The sequence below is a fragment of the Cyanistes caeruleus genome, chromosome 2 (assembly GCF_971803275.1).
Source record: "Cyanistes caeruleus chromosome 2, bCyaCae1.hap1.1, whole genome shotgun sequence".
NCBI lineage: Eukaryota > Metazoa > Chordata > Aves > Passeriformes > Paridae > Cyanistes > Cyanistes caeruleus.
The window spans coordinates 14,434,796-14,455,715 of record NC_141702.1 but is presented as its reverse complement, the minus strand read 5'-3'; the positions used below and the strand labels follow the sequence as shown (position 1 = coordinate 14,455,715).

The window sequence follows — 20,920 nt, the reverse complement described above, 5'->3', positions numbered from 1 at the left end:
TGCTGTGCCACTGCAACATTACAGTCCCTCATGGCTAGACCTGGGAGAAGGAACTAAAGTTAAGTTTCAATTTCAAACCAAGCTGATTTTCCACAAGTGCAAACAAACAAGAACAACTCAGGATGTGTGTTCATAAATAACTGTTTCTGCATAAACCAGAAGTAACATATTAAGCACCATAATTCAATTTTTCTGTCTGCCCTAGACACCAGTCACTTTTATTCACAGCACTGTGTAAGAAAAGAAGTGATCTGGTGGCTGGCAATCATTTTCTTCGCTTTCCCCATCACTACAGATTGAGTAAAACCGGAGACCAGAGCACAAATGTAGAGTTTAATACTTCTGAATTTATAAGGAAATTGTTCCTCCACCACAGTCAGATGCTCAGACCAGAGTCATCTGATCTCTCCTTACTTGACTATTTTTTAAATTTTTTGGAGGGGAGAAGAAGAGGAAAAATCAAGCCCTTTTAAAAAAAAAATCTAGCTGTAAGACACAATGGTAGAGAATGTGTTTCACTTTCTTGACAGAATCTGGAAAGCTGATTGCTTCACATAACTTTAGCAAGAAAATGCTATACTGGAGCAGAAGACTAAGGGAAAACAAAATTAAATGAAAGAGGTCATAGCTGACTAATTTATGCTGCAAACATTACAAGCCAAAAAAATGAGCATACTAATATAATCATTAGAAACATATATTAAATATTTGTGCTACAATTCCTATGCACAATAACACATACTAATAACACAATATTCATTAATTTAACTCATGTACTTAATCATGTTTTATTTATGGTTCTTTCTTTACTTAATCCCCACTGAAGCAAATTTCTATTTTGATCACAGAAAGTGTTACAAAATATTTTCATTACCGCAAATCCATCATCTGCAACAGTGGTGTTAACATTTTGAATGGAGTAGGAATAGATAGAGCTTAGCTCAATAGTTTAAACTTATACCATACCTTGTGAGGCAAAAAACTGAGGTATGTATGTCCACATCACCAGCTAATATTAGTTCAGATCTGCAGTTGCATTTGCTAGCTCACTGCTTTTCAGCTGTATGACTGCCTAACATTATGATTTCTATCTGTACTTTTACTCTTCAGAAAAAGTGTTTGTTTAAATTGACATGAAGTACAGAAGACCTCTATATGAACACACAGGAGTTTCTTTCCAATACCAAGGATTCTTGCATTTTTGGAAGGGCTTATTAAAACCTATGACAACAATGCAACCCAACCCCCATTATTGAATGACCAGGTTACTAGACATTTTGTCATTACATTTTAATGGTTGGACAAATGAAAAATAAAGTTTGTCTTCAGATCCCTCAAAGTACCCAACCACAGTATGTACGCTATGAAAAATTATCTCTTCTTAAAAATTTATATTGTGTATGACACGGTGAGTTAAGAAAAAGAGTTTCCAGAACCAATCAGGACTTTCTATTTGAAATGAAATGTTAAAAAGAAAATAAAAATAATTTAGTAAAACCTTTCTGTTCTTAAGAAATACACATATGAAAACAATGTTTTTTCATTTTTGAAGCACCTCAAAAATACAATTCTCTTGTGTGCTTCCAGGAAATATATGAGTTTGACATCTAAAAATGGCACATAACTTCTGTTATTGGGACTTGCTTTTTTTTCATCTTCTACCCCTTCAACAAGTGGACAAGGAACTCTGATCCTTACAACTTGATTTTTCATTGACTTCACATGCCAGTATGTAAGGAGTGTCTCTATTCACTGCTCAATGTGCATTAATGTAAAGATACAAATGTCTAATAGAAGACTTTAAAATAAACCATTTGATGTGACTGTCATTGAAAAGACATGGAGTAGACTGCTTTCCTACAAACACACTGCAGCAGCCCATTCATAAGAAAGTTCTGCTGAAGATTCGGGTTTGTTTTTAATTTCTTGCCTACAAGGCTATAAAATTATGTAAGTATACATAATAATTCTTTAAAATCCTGCTAGAAAATGAGGATTTTTGGAAATGCTCTACTCTAGACAAAACAAAGTGTAAATGACACTTACAGAAATAGGGAAGAGGGTGCTACATTCTCAAATTACTAGACTTGGTCTTAAAAAATTACGTAGATGAATAAAAATTGCTTATTAGATGTTGCTGTCTGACATACTAATCACATCTAAACTTGTAAATTGCCCATGAGTCATGCAAATAATATTAGGCTAGTCAAAGGGGTTTTTTTCCAGTTCCAACGAATTTCAGCAAAACTAATATGGAAAATACAATGAATTTCATAAATTGATCACAAATTTATTGACATTATACATTGTGTACCTCCTCTAAGCCCTTAACAGCCTAGATCTTACCACATTCCTCAACAAAACTCCAGCATATCTTTGTATTTTCCAGAATGGTTATACATTACAAGACACTATGATTTTCCCAGCTTCCTAGTGCAAAATTACCACAGAGCAGTAAAATGCCAGTTCCAGGTCAACAAATATGAGCAAAAGTACTTGTAAAAAGGGTAATTTTTGTTTCCTCATGGTAACAAGATAACAAGCTTCAATTGCAAAAAATTATTTGCTTCCCTTCTATTGACTTGCTTCACATCTCTCTTCCTCTAAAAATACTCACACAGAACATCACCATGGAGCAGCTGGTGCAGAGTTATCTGCTAGCTCATGATAACTTGTCCCTAATGTTTGCATTCTATATTCTATCTGGCATTTACATCCAATGCTTATTTCAAAACTGACATATCAATCCACCTTATACATATGCTCACATTTTTGTGCCATGTATCAGAGTAGGACTTGGAAGTCCCGGAAAAATCAAAATTAAATTAAAATCAGACTACATGTGATACACCAAGTTACCTTTTGTAGTTTGATTATCTTTTTTTAATAACAGAATTTCTCAGCAATAGAAATTTTAAAAATAAACCCATTCATACTTTAGGTATTATATTGCATACAATGTCAAGGAGACAATGTTAAGAAAGAATCTTTTAAAAATCCTGTGTCACGTCACTTAAAATACAACGCAAGCATCACAATTATAAGAACAAAACAAAAATCTTTTGTTGCAGTGTTTGCCTGCTCTTTTTAGAAGGTTTCAGATATTATTATACAGTGACACTTGTGGCCAAAAAGACTTAGAATTGCCAGGAATTGCCTTTTTGATTTTGATCAAAGGATAGAAAACATTTCTGAGTTTTTCCCTTCCTATCCATCATATTTTAAACTCAGATTTTCTGTTTACTATGCACAGAAACAATCTCTCAATACAATGAAAATTACACTTGTTATTTTTAAGAATGACTTTTTACATATAAAACACGAAGACTGAGGATGGTTTTGGCTAAAGCTGTTAATCTGTCTAAATATTAAATCATTACATTCTTACCAGCTGCACTTCTCCAAAAGCCCCTCTTCCAATCACCTTAACAACATCGTAGTCTTCAGCTTTCATTTGTAAAGCTCGGATTTTTTCCACAATCTTCTCATCTAAAACAAATCAAAAAGAAGTTGTGATAACGCATATATTAGCAGAATACAAGGATTTTAGCTATTAATTTAGTGGAAAAATAAGCTACTTTTATTCAAATGTTTAGAACCTTCTTTCTAATTCTTGAAATCTGTAGTCACTATTAATATACCCTTTCATCATTCTTTGGAAACCATTAACCCTCTACCTTTAGCTGTAACTACTGAAATATCTTTCATCTTTTGCTGACTCTCATTTCACACCTCTGATAATCACTCACAGGCTTATGGGAAGACTCTGGTAATGAAGAATGAATGAAGAGAGACAGAGATGCCTATCGGGAATTTTCAATCATTCCTTCTACCCGCTGCACTCCCAGGATCCACTGACACTCCACTGAGTGCTGAGGTGGAGCACGTGGTGTGCAAGAAGCACTGCAGGTGCAACCTGCTCCTACACACCTGGAGGGTTCAACAGCACTCACAAGGCGAGGAATGTGACTGGGTGACCTTCATGTACAACTGCAGCTCACACAAACATCTGGCACATCCACTCATCCATTCCATACGAAACATTGATTAAGTTTACATGTCTGTAACTGCTGGCCATCTCAAAGTGCTTTTTTTGGTATTCACCACATTTTTTTGGTATTCACCAAAGCTCTACACCTTTTAAAATGATGTCTACAATGCTCTGTTCAGCGTTCTGCAGATAAGCACTGCCTGTCAGTATGTGTCTTACTGGCAGTTGTAAGAATCTGTAAAAGGGAAAACAGTGAAATTCTCATTTCTGACAAGTTCTAAAAACACACAAGGTCCTAGACTCCTTAATTTTGTAAATGAAACATGCTATGAATATATTCCTATCTAAACACTTTTTAAAAATCTATTCTTATTACAAGAACAAAAGATAATGGAATTGGTGAATGGAATCCATAATACTAAAGGTAATCTGAGGCATGACAAGCCCCTACACATGCTTGAGGAAGAACAAAAAGCAAAACAGGTGGCTGAAGCAAGAACTCTACCAGGAAAGAGCTTGAAATTGTATGAAAGGCTGTGGATGCTTATATTCAGAGAGGGGTAGAGGTTTATCTTGTGAGAGCCCTGTTTAGGGACAAATACCATGGAATTTTAACCCTAGAAAGGCATTAAAGAGGATGTCAGATCTGAATACAGGGGGAAAAAAGAATCAGAAATACAGTTAATCCAGTATGACATTAAAGATGACATGGTCTAAGGGAGTTAATGATAAGAACATCTAGTAAATAGCTTAACCATTCCTACATATTCATGAAGAGCAGCTTGGCAGGCTACAAGCAATCCAGGAGATGCCTGACCATCACTTCTTTTCTTCCAAACAAGCAATAAGCCAAAACAGGGAGGCACTCTGATTTATTACTCACAAACAAGAATGAACTGGCTCAAGAAGACAAAGTCTGTGGCAGACTTGGCAAAAGAAACTATGAGATTGTAAGGTGGAATTTAAAACTCAAACAGACCTGAAGTAGGAAAATAGCAGACTTTGGACTTCAGGAGAACCGACTGTGGCTTGTTTAGAAAACTTGGTGGCAGGATCCTGTGAAAAGCTGCTGTGAAGGGCAGAGGAGTGGGCTGATCTTCAGAGATGACATGTTCATAGCACAAGAACAGTATGTTCTGGCTAGCTAGAAATTGAGCAGGAATGTCAAGGAGCCAGTCAGCCTAAATGGACAACTTTTGCCTCAACTCAAGCACAAAAGGTAAAGGTTTGGAACATGGACACTGAGTTAGGTTACCCAGCAGGAACCTCTCAAACAAGAAAAGATGGAATTAGGAAAGCCAGGATCAGCTGGAACTGAAACTAGCCAGGACTATATTAAGAGAAAAAAGAGACACTATAAATACAGTGGCCATAAAAGAAAGAATGAGGCAAATGTGGTCCCACTGCTCTCAGTGAGGGAGGTGATCTAGTACCAGGGACCTGGAGAAGATCAAGGCAGTCAATGCCTGTTTTTGCTTCACTTCACCCTCAAGCCCTGCTCAGAGGCCTCCCAGCTCCTTGAAGCCAACAGCAGTGTGGGGCAGCACAATATCATAGTAGGGGAAGTTATGAGGTAAAGACCAGTGAAGCAGACTTGGCATATACCAGGTCTTGAGATAATACAGGATAGATCCAAGTGGCCTGAAAAATCCAATCAAAACCATTACCAGGCTGTTCTCTATCACCTTTGAAAGGTCATGGCAACTTGGAAATGTGATAAAGTGCAAATGTCATGTCCATGTTCTAAAAAGACAGCAAGGGGGCTACAGGGTGGAACAGCAGCCTGACCACACTGCCCAAGATAGTCATGGAGAAAAATCCTTCAGGTATCCATTTCCAAGTACATGATGCCCATGGAAGGATAGGAACAGCCAGAATAGATCTAAAAAAGATAAATTGTGCTTGACTAACCTGATTTCCTTCAATAACAAGATGTCTGTCTTAGTGGACAAAAGGAGAGCAGTACATTTCCTTGGCTGTTGCATGATTTCCAACACAGCACCTCAAATTATCTTTGTAGCCAAATCAGGCTGACATGGATTGCACAGATGAATTACCTGGCAAGTGGAAAACTTGCTGGAGTCACAGCCAGTGGTTTTAAGTTCAAAGCTGATACACTGGAGGGCAGGGTGGCTTCTATGGGTGACCCAGACAGGATGAGTAATGAGCTGACAGGAAGTTCACAGTTCAACAACAGCAAGTGCAGAGTTCTGTAGCTGGGATGGAACAGCACCACACAACAGAATAGGATGCACTCACCAGCTAGAAAGCACCATGAGAAAGAGGACCTGACAGCCCTGATGGATAACAAGCCAAGCAGAGAGGAATGAGCCTTTGCAGTGACTCTGCAAGTATGTGTTGGTAAATGTACAGCCAGTAGGTTGAGGGAAGTAGACTTCCTCCTGTCATTTATAAAACCATATATGGAATATTATGACTAACTTTGGGGTCCTCAGTGTACAAAAAGTACTAGACATTCCCTAGCTTTATGGAAGACCACCAAGATGCTCACATGATGCTCAAAAGAAGCTGAGAGAACTGGAATTGTTCATGTTAGGGATGGATAAATGGTAGGCCTCAACAGAAGTTGAAATAAGGTTTAACTTCTAAAGGGTACAAAGTGAAAGGACAAGAGTCACCAGACAAGATGAAATACCAGAAATCCTATTTTGTAAGAAAAGAACAATAAGAACTGGACAAAGGTGCAGACGGTAGAGAGGAATTGAAAAACCTCCATATTTGGTAATTCTCAAAATTCAACTGCACAAGAACCTGAACAATCTGATATAACATAAAAACTGGTTTGACTTTGAGCAGAGAGTCAGACCAGTTGCCCTCCAGAGATCCTTCCTAACCTGCAGAACACAAAAACATAACTCTAAGTTTCTTCTTCTGAGGAAAAGACAGGGAAGGGGAGAGATTATCGTTACAATGACAGAATGGTCTGCTAGTAAAGTTGTATGGACACAAGCAATTAAAATCTTCAAAAGTAAACAGATCTGCTACATTCAGTGAGCGTACTAATATGACCGAAGTAATTCCTGTGTCAACAAGAAGAGGAGTTGAGAGAATTGTGATGTTGTTTCTATACTGAATCATGAAAGCCTAGACCAAAAGCATAGGAAAGAAACAATGTTTCACCCACACCAAGTTTATAATTTTTGTTAATAATATGAATTAATTTTGCAGATTGTGAAGAGAATACTGTGTTTGGAAGTTAACTGCAGATCACAAGCACTGGCAGTAGACAAGGAGGATAAATACAAATTCACAGGAAGCAGCAGTAGAGAAAGAATATCAGCAAACTTTAAGTCACAGAGAATGTGCAGTTACACGTTTGAATACAATGTTACACATCTCATGAGACATGGGAATGACATGAGTTTATTTTAAATGTTTCTGACATGTTTCAATGTTTGCAAATATGTGAAATGAGCAGGGATCTATACACATTGAAAAAGTAGTGCCTAGTTTTACGCAACTCAATTTCTGAGAAGAAATTCACAGGAATACTTCTGTAGAAGTTAGAAACTATAAACAAAGTTATTACAGCTCCAGTGAAACTCATCAAGCATTAAATAATGCAAACAAGCAATCAAATCCCCAAAAACATAGGAAACAACCAACTGAGGAGTTACTAGTTTTATCATCCCTGCTGAGAATGGAGAAATCCTACTTGCTTTGTGAAAAGAATAGAATATAATAGAACAGAACAAAGTAGAATAGAACAGAACAGAACTGAACAGACTATAGCCTTTTCAGTTCAAAGGGACCCACAGTAACCATCACTGCAATTGTCTGACTATTTCAGGGTTGACCAACAGGTAAACATTGTTAAATGCCTCTTAAACACTGACAGGCTCAGGGCATTGACTGTCTCTCAAGGAAGCCTGTTCCAGTGTTCGACCACCCTCACATGATGTCTTGTCTGAACCTCCCCTGGTGCAGCTTTGGACCATTCCCATATGTCTTGTCACTTCATCCCAGGAAGAAGAGCTCAGGACCTCCCTCTCCACTTTCTCCCTCTTTAGAGAACAATGAGGTCACTCCTCCTAACTCCTTTAACTAAAATTTAATAATCTCAGTTAATAATAATACCACATAGGAATGCAAGTGTTGCAAAGGTATCAGTTACACAGATGGATTGTATATTTTGGCATAAAATCTTATGGATATGGACCAGATAATCAATGCATGAAACAAAAAACTGGGGTGCAAGAAGGCAAGCTTAGATTAACCCTGAAGCCACATCATCATTGCAACATACTGGATCGTAAGATTTAGCTCATGTATCACATAACATGATCTAATACAGGGTGCAGGAGACCCTTCCAAGAGCAGTCTTCTTATAATGGTCTGAATTTTCAGATTTCACACAGATGAGTTTGAAGATTTTGATATCTGTATGCACATGTCTCATGAATTTGTAACAACATAAAGCCCAGCAGAAGAAAAATGTCATATTTGAAGGAAGGTATTAGATGGACTCCCCAGCCCTAGGATGCAATGGAATCTTATAGAAATATTATGACATTTGAGAGAAAGTCCTAAAACATGAGAATACCATTACCTATGACTCAGTTTTCTTCTTTAGGAAGGACCAGGAATGCTAGATACAAAGAATCCTTAAAGACAGCTTTTGATTTACTATTTGAAAATGGCACTATGATTTTTAAGCAAATGAAGTTTCACTTTCTGAAAGGACAGAGTGTTTGGATCAGTCACTGACAGCTGGAAGCAAGAATGTGGCCAAAGGTTGCAAATGCTTGTGGAAATGGAAAAAATACCTGTCTAAGACAATAAAGAGGGATGGGGAAGAAGGAAAAACCCAAACTCTTCTGCCTTTTAAGGTAAAAAAAAAGTCCATATGCAGGCTATTTTCTTTAAGAAAAAGAAGTGCGTCAAGCAGTTCTGGGGACCGTATATGTGACAAATAAAATTGCAAGGGAGTGCAATTTTACCCCACAGATCAGACACAGTTAGTCAATGAGTGCTGCTATGGGTACATTAAGTCAAAAGTTGCTGTACTAGGCAGAAGTCCAACCAGAAGTTAAACTGAAGTACAGCCAGGAAGTGCTGCAAATACCACAGCTGAACAAAACCAAAGAGGAAGCACAACAGAAACATTGAAGTAATTAGGGGTGCATCCATAGTGTCTGGTCAAAGGTGTGTGAAGAAGAAGCTGCTGGAGACCTTGCAGAACCAGAAGGAACTAGAAGGCACAGCTCCAGACATGGTAATGCTTCCTCCCTCAAAGAAATAAAAGGAGAACATGAGAAGTATGCTCTCTTGCATAGATGGAAAAAAGCAGAACATGGGAACAGAAAGCAGCAGCCCTCTGGCTTACAGAGAACACATCCCTAATGTAATGAAAATAAGCCTGATGGCAGGGCTGAATTGCTTTGTATCTACCAAGTACCCAAATGGGAATGTGGTTAATGACACTGACATATAATTTGTTTATACATCTAAGACATTCTGTGTTACACACTGTGGCTTCCACGCTCTGTTTGGGAAAGTTGGTTATTTGATACTTCTCCCATCACTACTCCTACCAGAACAATATCATTAAGAACGGAACTGGAGTCCAGCGTGCTGAGGCGACTGCGAAGACCTGGCAAGGGAGCTGCCTTAGAGTAGCCAAGAGAAAACCAGAGGAGCAATTAGCTCCTTAACTCAGTGGAAGTTCTACAGTGCACTAAATTTCTAAGATTCTTTTTGGCAACTGACATTTCATGAGTGCTGCTGACACGAAGCTGAGAGCACACAGAGCTGCGGCCCTGGGAGGCACTCACACCACACCGGATAACGCGTTTCTGTTGGTAACCACATGGCTGGGCAGGATTCAGCAACTTCAAATTACATAACAAAATGCAAGGGAGGAAACCAGAACTGTTGATTTTGTAAGAAATTAATCTTAACAGATACATCCTCTAAGTAAAGAGTGTCTGCTTGGAGAGGAAAATGGCCAAAGGAACTTTTCAGGGAGTCTAGAAAAACTGGTGCACAGGTGCCACATCTCCACTAGAAGTCACTTCCACTTAAATACATCCACTGTCACTACACTTTACAAGTCTGCCAACCTAGATAATATCAGCAAATAATTTTAACAACACAAATTTCCAACTCTTGAATGATGCTGAATAATGCATAGAAAACCACTGATTCATTCATTATGATTAGGGAGTCAAGACTTCTGGGTTGTACCAGGCCTGTTGATGACACCATTCTCTGTTCTGCTGTTTGGACTTACTCAAAATCCATTTTTCATGCCCTTCTATTCATGACAAATGATATATGATATGTGATATTAATGATTTAAATGTTTTAAACTATTGCTTAAACTCGCTATTTAACTATTTAAGACTAAGTTGTATCTGCATGGGAGACCACCAAAAAAGGCACAAGCCTCTAAGACATTATTCAACACTTGGCAAATCTTAGACGGCAGAAAAATTGACTTGGAAGAATTTACTCAACCTATTGTCTTTGCCTGGATGACAGAAGAGGACCAGACCAAGAAAGATTTGTTACACCAAGCCTATGCTGAAAAACTCAGCTTTCTTTTCTAAAATAAGCAAATTTGTTTTTGCTCTCACAGGACTATGAGATGCTTCTCACTGTTTTGGGAATTAAATAATGCATTACGCTTTTCTGTTCCATGAATACTCTAAAAAGCACAGCAATTTAAATCAGAATCCCAACAGCTGATTAAAGCAACAGAAAAGGAATGAAAATACTGAAAAAGAATGCTTGTATTATGTGAGATATTTAATGTGCTTCTTTTCTTATAACAAACAGGCTCCACTTTGGTTCAATACCTTAGAGAAAATGCTAAGAAATCAGAATAGTAAGGCAAAGCAGGCAATTAAAGAACTTCTTTCATATTAAACAAGTGAACAGGCTGCTTCTGCAAAGTGGTCACAGAAACAGAATGCACCAAACTCCTATGGTATGGACAATTAATAAATTGCCATTGTGAAACAGCTGAAACATTTGAGTTTCATCTTGCAATTATGAGTTGAACTGAACAAATTAATGTCTCAGCTGAAGTGCAAGCTATTTCATTTTTAAATTAAAATAAGCTATTAATAAAACATTAACCTGAATAGTAATGACTTGATGTAGGTTGGAAGTAGGGTGTATGCAAACCCCTGAGAATGTGGTGGGGGGAAAAAAATTCCTTTCCCCAAGTGTTATTGTGGAAGAAGTGATTAAACTGACTGGAAGTATGATGATTATTTAGTGTTCTCCACAATTTCTGCAGACTTTTGTAGTATGGATGAAAACACAGGCAGTGACTCTGCTTTAGCTGCCTCACTGTGCAGCACAGGGTAACTCACAGGAAGCCCTGCCACCTCTCTGTGCTTGCCTTGGGGAGGGTTGCAGGCTCCAGGCCCCAGGCACAGGCTGTTCATCAGTTTGTCACAACCTTTTGACAGCCGTTCTCAGCTGGGCATTTGCAACAGTTCTTCAGATACTGAGAAAAATCACAAGAGACAAGAACTCACTGTTCCTTACCCTAAGAAAATTTACTAAGAAAGCAACAATTTACAGTTCCATAAATTCTCAATACAGTTCCCAACTTTTCTTCCAAATCCAAGGTGGCAAGAGGCTTCAGCAAGCACGTGCCACACTCTTTCCAGTGATACTTGCTACCCTCAGAACAGTTTCCAAGAAGACCTGAGTTATGGGTTTAGCAATTTAAAACTGCATAAAATGGCAATGTCAATAAGAAACCAGTTGTCCTGTTTTTTCCTGGACCCAAGTGCTATCACAAGTATCAGTGAAGTGAAATGAAAATCAGAAACTAGTCTTTGCTTTTCTTTTGCCTGACTAGTTTTAATAAAAAGAAAAAACGAACCACGCAACTCTCTGCATTAATTCTGCTCAGTTCCCCTGTGTGGCACATAACAAACCATACAACCATCTGGAAAAGACTTTGAAATGAATCACTGTGGCAGGATTGATTCTTTCTTCTGCAATATTATAATATTACCAGCCTCAAATATTTACAAAATTCTCATTTTGCAATTTATATTTTCCCCAAAGTTTAAGTCACAGAAGATATGCAGCAATATTTTTATTCTCTCCCAGTCAGTACAGAAACAGGAGAGAAGTTACATGCATGATTCATATGAAAGATCAACTGTCACACAGCATGCTGGTCAAAATAGTCAGATGTTGCATGCTTTTTTAAAGTTCAACAGGTAAGGATGAAGTGCACCCTTGAAAACTCTTTATTAACTACTGTGAATTTTTTTGTAACTCATCTCAAAATTCTTTTAACTAGTATCTGTCTATTTCAACTGTATACTGTCAGCTGATTTAAAAATAAAAAGGAAGTAACAAAATTGTGAACAAAAGTATATTTTCATGTTTCTGACATTGCTGGCAGCCTCCAGGTCACCTAAAATACTTAAAAATATTTACTAGAACAATGAGAGAGAACCTAGAGGAGGAGAAGGAACAACAGCCTTTGGAAAAAGGGAGGCAGTCAGAATATCCAGGGGCTGCAGAAAACAAACAAGCAAACAAACAAAAACCAACCAATCAAATAACAAACAAATCTCCAACCTGTTCCTGAGGTTAAATTGTTTTCCCACAGTTACTATTTCTAATAGTCAAAAGACACTGGTCTTCTGATCACAGAGAAGCTTCTAATTTTGTTCTAGTGCAAAAATAGTAATGTCAAAGCAAATATGACCAGCTTATAGAAGATGCTGATAAATGTTATTTATGTAATTTTCAGAGGGTTGTCCCCTCACTTTACACATGAAATGCTCAGTTGCAAATAAGAGAAGTATTTCAGATGCTATTACGGACCCTTTCTTTTGTAAGTATCTGCTTGAATTCTTTTGAACTCAAACTGAATATAATCCCAAGGTATGCCTCTATATCCTAATCTGCTCTTTCTATTTACTGTATTTTAAATGATTTCTCCAAATGAGACTTTACTGGCAACTGTAAAAGTTGCTTGTCCATCTACGGGCTCTGCTAAACCTCATGGAGAAGCACTGAATTCCAAACAAAGAACTCACCACAAATTACTACACCAGCCACTATTTAAGTGAAGAGTGTGAGTGGATATTGCAAGGAATCCCAGGGCAACAGAGGGCAGACACATACATCTCTTACCAGTAAAGAATCTAAAAGGAGCTGCTGATAAGACTGTATCTGGAGTAATCTAACCTCAACATATGCAAGAGAAAAGGTTTTATTAAAAAAATATATATCTTGAAATAAGCTCACTACAAAGTATAGTTATTCCAAGAAGGCTTACTCACTGCAAATTACATTTTAAAACAAAGGATTTGCTATTTTTAGAAGAAAAAAAATTCTGCTTATATACATGAATAGAAAACACTTCAAAACCACAAAACACAGCTACTCTGATGTAGACTCATATGCTTAATAAACTCCAAGATCCTGTCTACAATTAATTTGGGGAGAATCACAAACATTTATGCAAAGGTTCAAAAATTAACCAACAGATTTTAAGGTACAACTATTTAGATTTGAAAACTCACAGGAGAGTTTTCTCTGTTAGATTAAATATGACTATATAAACAATGTTGATATTCAGTGAAACGAATTCCTGAAGAATAATAAGTAGGATATACTTAGCAAGTTATGTAGCTACACATACGTAAGATAAGAAAATAACATAAAAGGATTTTTCCAAGTGTATTTAGGAAAATAAAAATATTTCTCCAACATATTTTCACAATATAACGACTCCCTAAAATTAAATTTCTCTCTGTAATAAATGATCCTCTAAAGCCACCTGAAGTTCAGAGTTACAAAAATTAGTAGAATAACCATGGGCAATGCATTTCTGACCACTCAACTTCTTATGACTGAGATCACAACAATGTCATTGTTTAAGAGCCACTTGCAACTTACATCTGTTTAAAAAATTATCAATGTTCTTGTTCTTCCTCAGTGCTGGATAATCCAGATCAAGGACCAAAGAATTCAAGCCATCCTGAAAAAAAAAAAAAAAAAAAAAAAGTTAATTGAGTTCTAAAATCTTAATAAATGTATTTCTGAAAATTACTGCACTGAGATTGATTATATATTATTCAAGCATGCATTACATTCCTAGCAAGCAAATCAAACAAGCTCTCAAGTATGTTTATAAACCAGCAGAGGAGCCAATGCACACTGACTGGCTCCAAATTCTATAAACAGTACAGCTATATTACCACTGATTAGTGGCACTGGGACTTAAACTGGAGTAGTAGTTTTAATCTTAATCACTAAGTAATCTTACTCATTAAACACTGATTTAAGATACTCCATTTTTCTTACTTCTGTTACACTTTTCCTGCAAAGCCTTTGTTTGTATATTCATATTATTGCTTTGATCAAAGTCTCTCTGCCTTCTCATTCTGGACCTTCAAACACCAATCACACATTTTTCTTGGAAGCAAGACATGACCTAAACTTAAGACAATTCACCATGTAATTCAGGCTCACAAGACAAGAATACCTTTTCTAAGTGACTCAACAGAAGAGGAGCCAGAACTCTACATGCTGTTCTGCTACCCATTATCAGTGCCTCAGCAGAAAACAATAGAGACTCTTAAAATGGCAAGGGATCAGATCACCAAATCTAAACCAAAAATAGTATTTTAAATGCCTGTTACAAGACTTTACTCAATTCCACCTTTCTGCAACCTGGAAAAACTTCAGAAAATTACTCTTCAAACACTGAGACCTTTCCAGTTACACAGGGACAAATAAAACTAAAAATTAGTTTCAGATACTAAGAGGAGTCAGAGACACCATTCACTGTCAGCAGCTGCAGTGTTCAGCCTGCACTGGAAGCTTTTTTTTTCATTGCCCTAAGAACAAAATCCTGAGACTGCTTTTTCAGGTTTTTGGGACTTGACAAGGCATCACAGAGACTTAAGTCAGAGACCACATCATGTATTATTAATAGGAGCAAACAGAATTAGATAGCTTTTCAGTCTTCTTAATAACTAAGGCTAACAACCTGCTGATTTTTTATTTTTTATTAATATGTCTAGGAAGGTATAATTTATTGCAAATATTACTAAAATTATTATATTCATTTTAATAATATGTCTGGAGAGACTCAGAGGCAAAGCCTAAGATTATTAAATACATTTTGAATGCCACTTTGTCCTAAATAAGCGTATACAAATACAAGACCAACTCATCTGTGGCAGTATCAGTTTACACCACGAACCACAGTAACGGTTAAGACCATTTTAAAAATGAAGGTATTTTATTTATTTATTACTTCCTAACAAATGAAAGTGTCTTGGAAAGTGTCACAGACACGCTGATGGAGTACGGGTTAAACAAAGGATTAAAAGCTGGTTGAAAGACTCGACCCAGAAGACTGATCAGTGGCACAAAGTCCAGTTGGAGCCTGTCACCAGCACTGCACCCCAACACTGGCATTCCTCTGGGCAGAGAAGGTTTCCACAAAGGTCAATGAGAGGAAAAACCAAGTCCTGCTGCTGGAGAGGAAAATCCCCAGGTGCCAGGTATAGGCTGTAGCCTGAGAAGCAGGAGAGCAGCTTTGCAAAGAAGCACCTGAGGGACCTGGTGAACAACAGGTTCCTCTCTACTCAGCACTGATGAGGTCCCACCTGGAGTGCAGTGTTCACTCCTGGTCTCCCAAACCATCAAGGGCAGGGATCTACTGGAGTGAGTCCTGCAAAGGGCCAGTAAGATTAAGGTACTAATGCATTTCTCCAAGGAGAAAAGGCTCAAAGACCTGTGACTTTGCAGCCTGAGAAAAAAAGACTCAGGGCAGGCAGGGGAGCTCATCAATGTCTGTAAGTACCTGCTGGGAAGAACTGAAGAAAAGGCACCGATCACTGACAGAAGACAATGGACATAAGGTAAAACACACAAAATTCTATTTGAACGCCACACTTTTATCCTGTGAAAGTGGTCAAGTACTGGAACAAAATACCCACAGAGCCTGTGGAGTCTCCACCAAATAGCGTGTGTCAGTCTTCAAATGAGTGAGGAGATACTCAAAATCTGATGGGACCTGGTCCTGGACAACCTACTTTGGTTGACCCTGCAGTGCCCAGGGTGTTGGACTAGACAATATCAAGAGGTCCTTGCCAACCTCAAACATTCTGTAACACCTATAAGATTTCCACAACTGCAAAGAAAAAAAGGTGGAATTTTACTCCTGACTCTACGTAACCTTAACCGTTATGATGGTCTTACACATCAAGTTTTAGAACTTCCTACCAGAAGGAAGTGTAAGACAGTGTAAATAAGCTGACAGAAAGTCAGTCAAGAAGGCACAGTAGTTGCTTTACTAACAGTAAATACAGGGATTATTTTAGTCTTTCTCCTAATGTGGAGAGAGAAACTAAGGAGAAAGGAGCGATGCACCAGGACATCATACTCATCTTTCATAGGATCAGAAGACTTACTACCTCTTCCTAATTTATGCTACAATTTTACAGATGATACAATCAAACCAAACCAAAGTAACAAAACTGTTATATACTTATGGATTAGTCACTACAGAATTCCACAGGTAATCTGGACAAATCCAATAGAAACTACTAATTTGAGATGAGTTCCTGCAAAATAGCATTATAGAATCCATACTACTCTAGATTTGGCAAACACCACCTTCAAAAAGGTTATCTCATTCTGTTGCACAGTGTGTCTGCAGAAACATGGATCCTCACCCTGAGACATGTAGAGAAGGACCATACTGAATGCCCTGATGGGAACAGCTGGGCCACCTTTCTGGATTTTACTAGCTCAATGAAGTATTAATTTCAATTAGATGGCAGTCTACACTGAACTCCAACATTCTTCTTTCACTGCTACTGAGAAAATACTCTCATGATCACCAACAACTGGGTAGACATTTTAAGGGAGAAGTAAAAGCAGTCTGTGCTAACAAAAATCAGCAAGACATATTTTTGTTCTTCCTGTTTTGGAGGGGAAGAGAGGTGAGGTCACCTGATGTCTTAATGCTTTTCATGTGAAGATATTTTAGTGGTTGACCAAGAAATATATAGTGTGCTTTACTTCTATCTTGGCAAAACACCAAGGGAAAAAATAGTTATCACCCAAACAAAAATTTTAGTGAAGTTGGATTACAAGATCCAAAACAATCATAAATTCCAATTTAAATTCAACTGTATATTATAATTTCAGATGTCACCTTTCTCCTCCTGATTCTGATTCCATGGCTGTTTTGTGGGCTATACAAATGGAGAATCATATTTGCAGCTAATTTTTAAGTAGCTCTTTTTTTCTCTTTTTCATGGACTCCAGGTAACAATTTTCACAAGTAGTTACTAATGAAAAGAAATTTGAGAACTGCACAACGGACTATTTTAGCTCTTTGCTAGTGTCGTAACTCTAGAACACAGCCAGATACAGCTGGTGTCAGAGACACGATCAGTATCATCATCACAAGGAACAGAAAGTGTGTCAAATTTTTTTTAGCCCTGTGAACAAATCTTATTTATCATACTCTTTCAAAGACAAGATTTTAAGCTTTTAAACAAAATTTTAATGTAAGAGATTTCAAGTTCATATCAATATGTAATTTATGAAAAACTTGTCCTGCACACTAGTATTTTGTCAAAAGTTGTTTCCTTAAAGCTTTACATTTTCAGTGAAAGACCTAGTTTATATCACTTAAGAGAAAAATTCACTACAATGAAGAAGCTGGGTAGAAAGATCATGCAGTAAAACAGACAATTGGGACTGAAGAGAAGTAATCCAGGAAATGACGTCTCCTCTGTCTAGGCCTCACAGATAAGTCACTTCAACCAGGAAATATGCTATTAAAGGGATTTCACTGTTCACTTCCACTTTCTGCTTTTACAAAAGACTCAGAGCTAAATGGCCAAAAATAGCAACTTCCAAGTAAACACATCACTGGCAAAGACAGATCTGCCCCTATCAAAAGCATTTTGCTGATGGTAAACATGCTGAAATGTTTTCCAAGAGAAAAGACCAAATTTGATAAGTTTTGTAACACCCTCCTACTACATGAGGAGCAGACTCCATGGCCACTCTGACAGCAGTCACCCTCTGTGGTCAACATGGAGCTTGGCTTTCCCAGCAAGCAGTTTGTACTGTTTACCAACCCAAATGAACAAAAGAAAAAAACAGGCAAGAAAAGTTCATGAAATACAGGAACTAAATGTTTATATTCTTCTCTGACAGAAGGGTCAGCAATAGGGAAAAATACTAGTAGCTTCTCAACAATGAGCTTAATGTTAATTCCAGGCAATCCCACAGAAGCCTTCACTAAATGAAACCATTCTGTGTTAATAAGAATTTCTGATGTTAAAGTAGCTGTCTGAACCTGTCTAACATTGATATGTGCATGTAAACTCCACTGGCTGTCAAAAGCAGCTTTGGCTATTTTAATTTACTACTCATTTTCATGATGATGTGAAAAAAAATAAAACATAAGGCCAAACAGTGGATGATTGAATAAAAAAGGTATCAGTTACTTCAGGAAACAATTCATAATTCTGCAATACCTGGAAAACATAAAAAACCTGATCTAGTGAAAGATGTCCCTGCCCAGAGAAGGGGTTGAAATAGATTATCTTTCAAGTTTCCCTTCCAACCTACACCCACAAGATCCTATGAAAATTTCACTAAATCATTATTTATAAGAAAACCAAAACAATATTCCCTTCCTCTTCCAAATCATCAAATAAAATTTAATATAATATGCTGCAGCAAAAAGGACAGAAAAGTCTTGTAACATCACACTGTATTTTTCTAACTGGGCCTAAATGCTTTTAAAGGCAGAACTTCTCAAATCTACAAACACAGGAAGTGAGCATCTAATGACTCTTCCCCAGGACTAAACCTCACTGTGTTCTTCCATATGTCAGTGGGACCCTTAAATAATTCTGGTCTTTCCTGAGCAATTCCCTCTCTCCATAACACAGAAGCTATGCTTGGATGCAAGGTGAACAGCTCAGTAACAGCATACATAAAAAAAACAACTGAAAGTCATATGCAAGGCAAATACAGACTTTTCCCAAGCCTGTCCTGCTTAGTGATCTCTAGGATAAGTTGCAATTCACTTTTCTCTTATTTAAGCACTAGAAATCAGTATGTGAAGGAATAATCTGAGCCATGATAATGCAGTTGACATCTACTGCTGGGAGGTCTTGCTATTCTAGTTCTTTAACAGTTTTACATTAATTAACTGGATTTTTTAACAGCATTGACTATGTACAGTTTAGAAACCTAAAAGCAGCTACTGTCCACAAATGAGTATGTAAATACTTAACAACAGGCTTTACTTACAGTCTGATTTCTGTACATGATGGTAAACAAATACTGAAATGGTTTTAATGTTTTCTACTAGTGAATATAGGCTAATTTTTCTTCATTGTGCAAGCGATACTCCTCAAGATATATCCTCTAATGTGCTGCATCTTATGTGTGTATTTTATACATGGTTTTATACATTTTCCCCTGCTATTTCAAAGGCACAGTGTGAAAGTGAAATAACGACAGGATGGTAATAGTCCAAAAACAGCTTCTTCCTAAATACTTACAAAAGTATAATCACAAAATTGTTCAAGATGCAACAAAAAGGACATAAGGAACACCACTATGGAAGGGTAAAGCATGTAAATAATGACTAGGAAGGCAATGGGGTATAATGAGTTGTAGTTTACAAGAGACAAAAACAGTATGTAAATATACTTTACATTAAGAATGATAAAAAAAATCCTTTAAGAGTTACAAAAAGAATGTACAGAAGGTTTAAGTTTTCCGTGCTTTCTGGGATAAGAATGAAAACAAATCCTAAAGAAAATCATGATATACGTGAAGAAATGTGCTGAGGACAGCCAGATCCACTGAAATTCACTCAAAGTACTTAAGGAGACTGTCCTAATCAATTTACACTGAAAACAGGAAAACAGGAGAGGTTAACAGGACTGAAAAGGGTAAATCAAAGCACTCCCATTAAAAAGCATAGGGTTTTCCAAACTACAAATAAGAATATTTAGCAATGGGGAGATAGAAAAAGACATTACCCATCTTTCAAACACCATTAACATGTGAGATCCAGGGTTTAAGGATAAAATAATGCCATATGAAAGATTTCTGGCAGATTATAGGGAGTAATCAATACGGCAAAGCATCTTAACATAGGAATAAAATGCAAGACTTGCCATTCACATTGGCAAAGTAAAAAAATATGGTATAGGGAATCATGGAGAAAAGGTCCAAAAGATAATTATTAGGAATTTGGTAATCATCAGGACTTGGAAAAGTGTGCCAGAAAGAAATTCCATTGGGTTTGTCCTGTTTCAGTTCTACAGAATATTTTCATTGCCACAATAAAGCAACAGAATTAGAAAGACATCTATTAAGAACTAAAAGTAAAATAAATAAATTCATCAAATGATACCAAGCTTGGAGTTTTGAGCATGGGCTTTTTACTGCATTTGAAATTATCTCAAAAACAAGGGACAAAAAATCCCTGAAAAAAAATATAGTAAGGTGTAACTCAAAGTACAAAAAAGAGGGTAAAATTTCCACTAATATATGCTTTTGAAAGAACTTAAATGGACAGAACATAAAAATTGAAATAATAACCAAGCAAGAAGATAATGGAAAATGATGTGGAATATATAGCAGACTAGAAGCACAGTCTAAGATGCATAAACAGAAGGTGAATTGGGTAAGACCTCACAGAGAACTAAGATTCTTTTGTAAATAATGATCAGAAATCATTTGCTGATATTGGCACAGCCTAAGCCAGAATATTGTGTCCAGTTCTGTGAATCCCTATACAGAGGACTACAAAAGACAAGCTGGAAAAGAACTCAAGGGAAGTTAAAAAGAGCAGGAAAACTATAAGCAATTTGTTCTAAAATAGGCTGTCAGGACCAGAGATTTAGTCTTTATAAAGGT

At 37.1% G+C, this 20,920-nt stretch overlaps 1 protein-coding gene across 5 annotated transcripts in view; it reads right to left on the bottom strand.

Moving 5' to 3' along the window:
* Nucleotides 1-20,920, bottom strand: part of ROCK2 (Rho associated coiled-coil containing protein kinase 2) — a 94,491-nt gene that overhangs the window by 39,608 nt on the left and 33,963 nt on the right. For all 5 annotated transcript variants that reach the window (XM_023922599.2, XM_086875853.1, XM_023922597.2 and 2 more), the window contains exons 2-3: nt 13,898-13,979; nt 3,389-3,489 (exon numbers count right to left, since the gene is read on the bottom strand). In XM_023922599.2, coding sequence (XP_023778367.1) covers nt 3,389-3,489; nt 13,898-13,979 — 183 coding nt within the window. The remainder of the gene's footprint in view (nt 1-3,388; nt 3,490-13,897; nt 13,980-20,920) is intronic.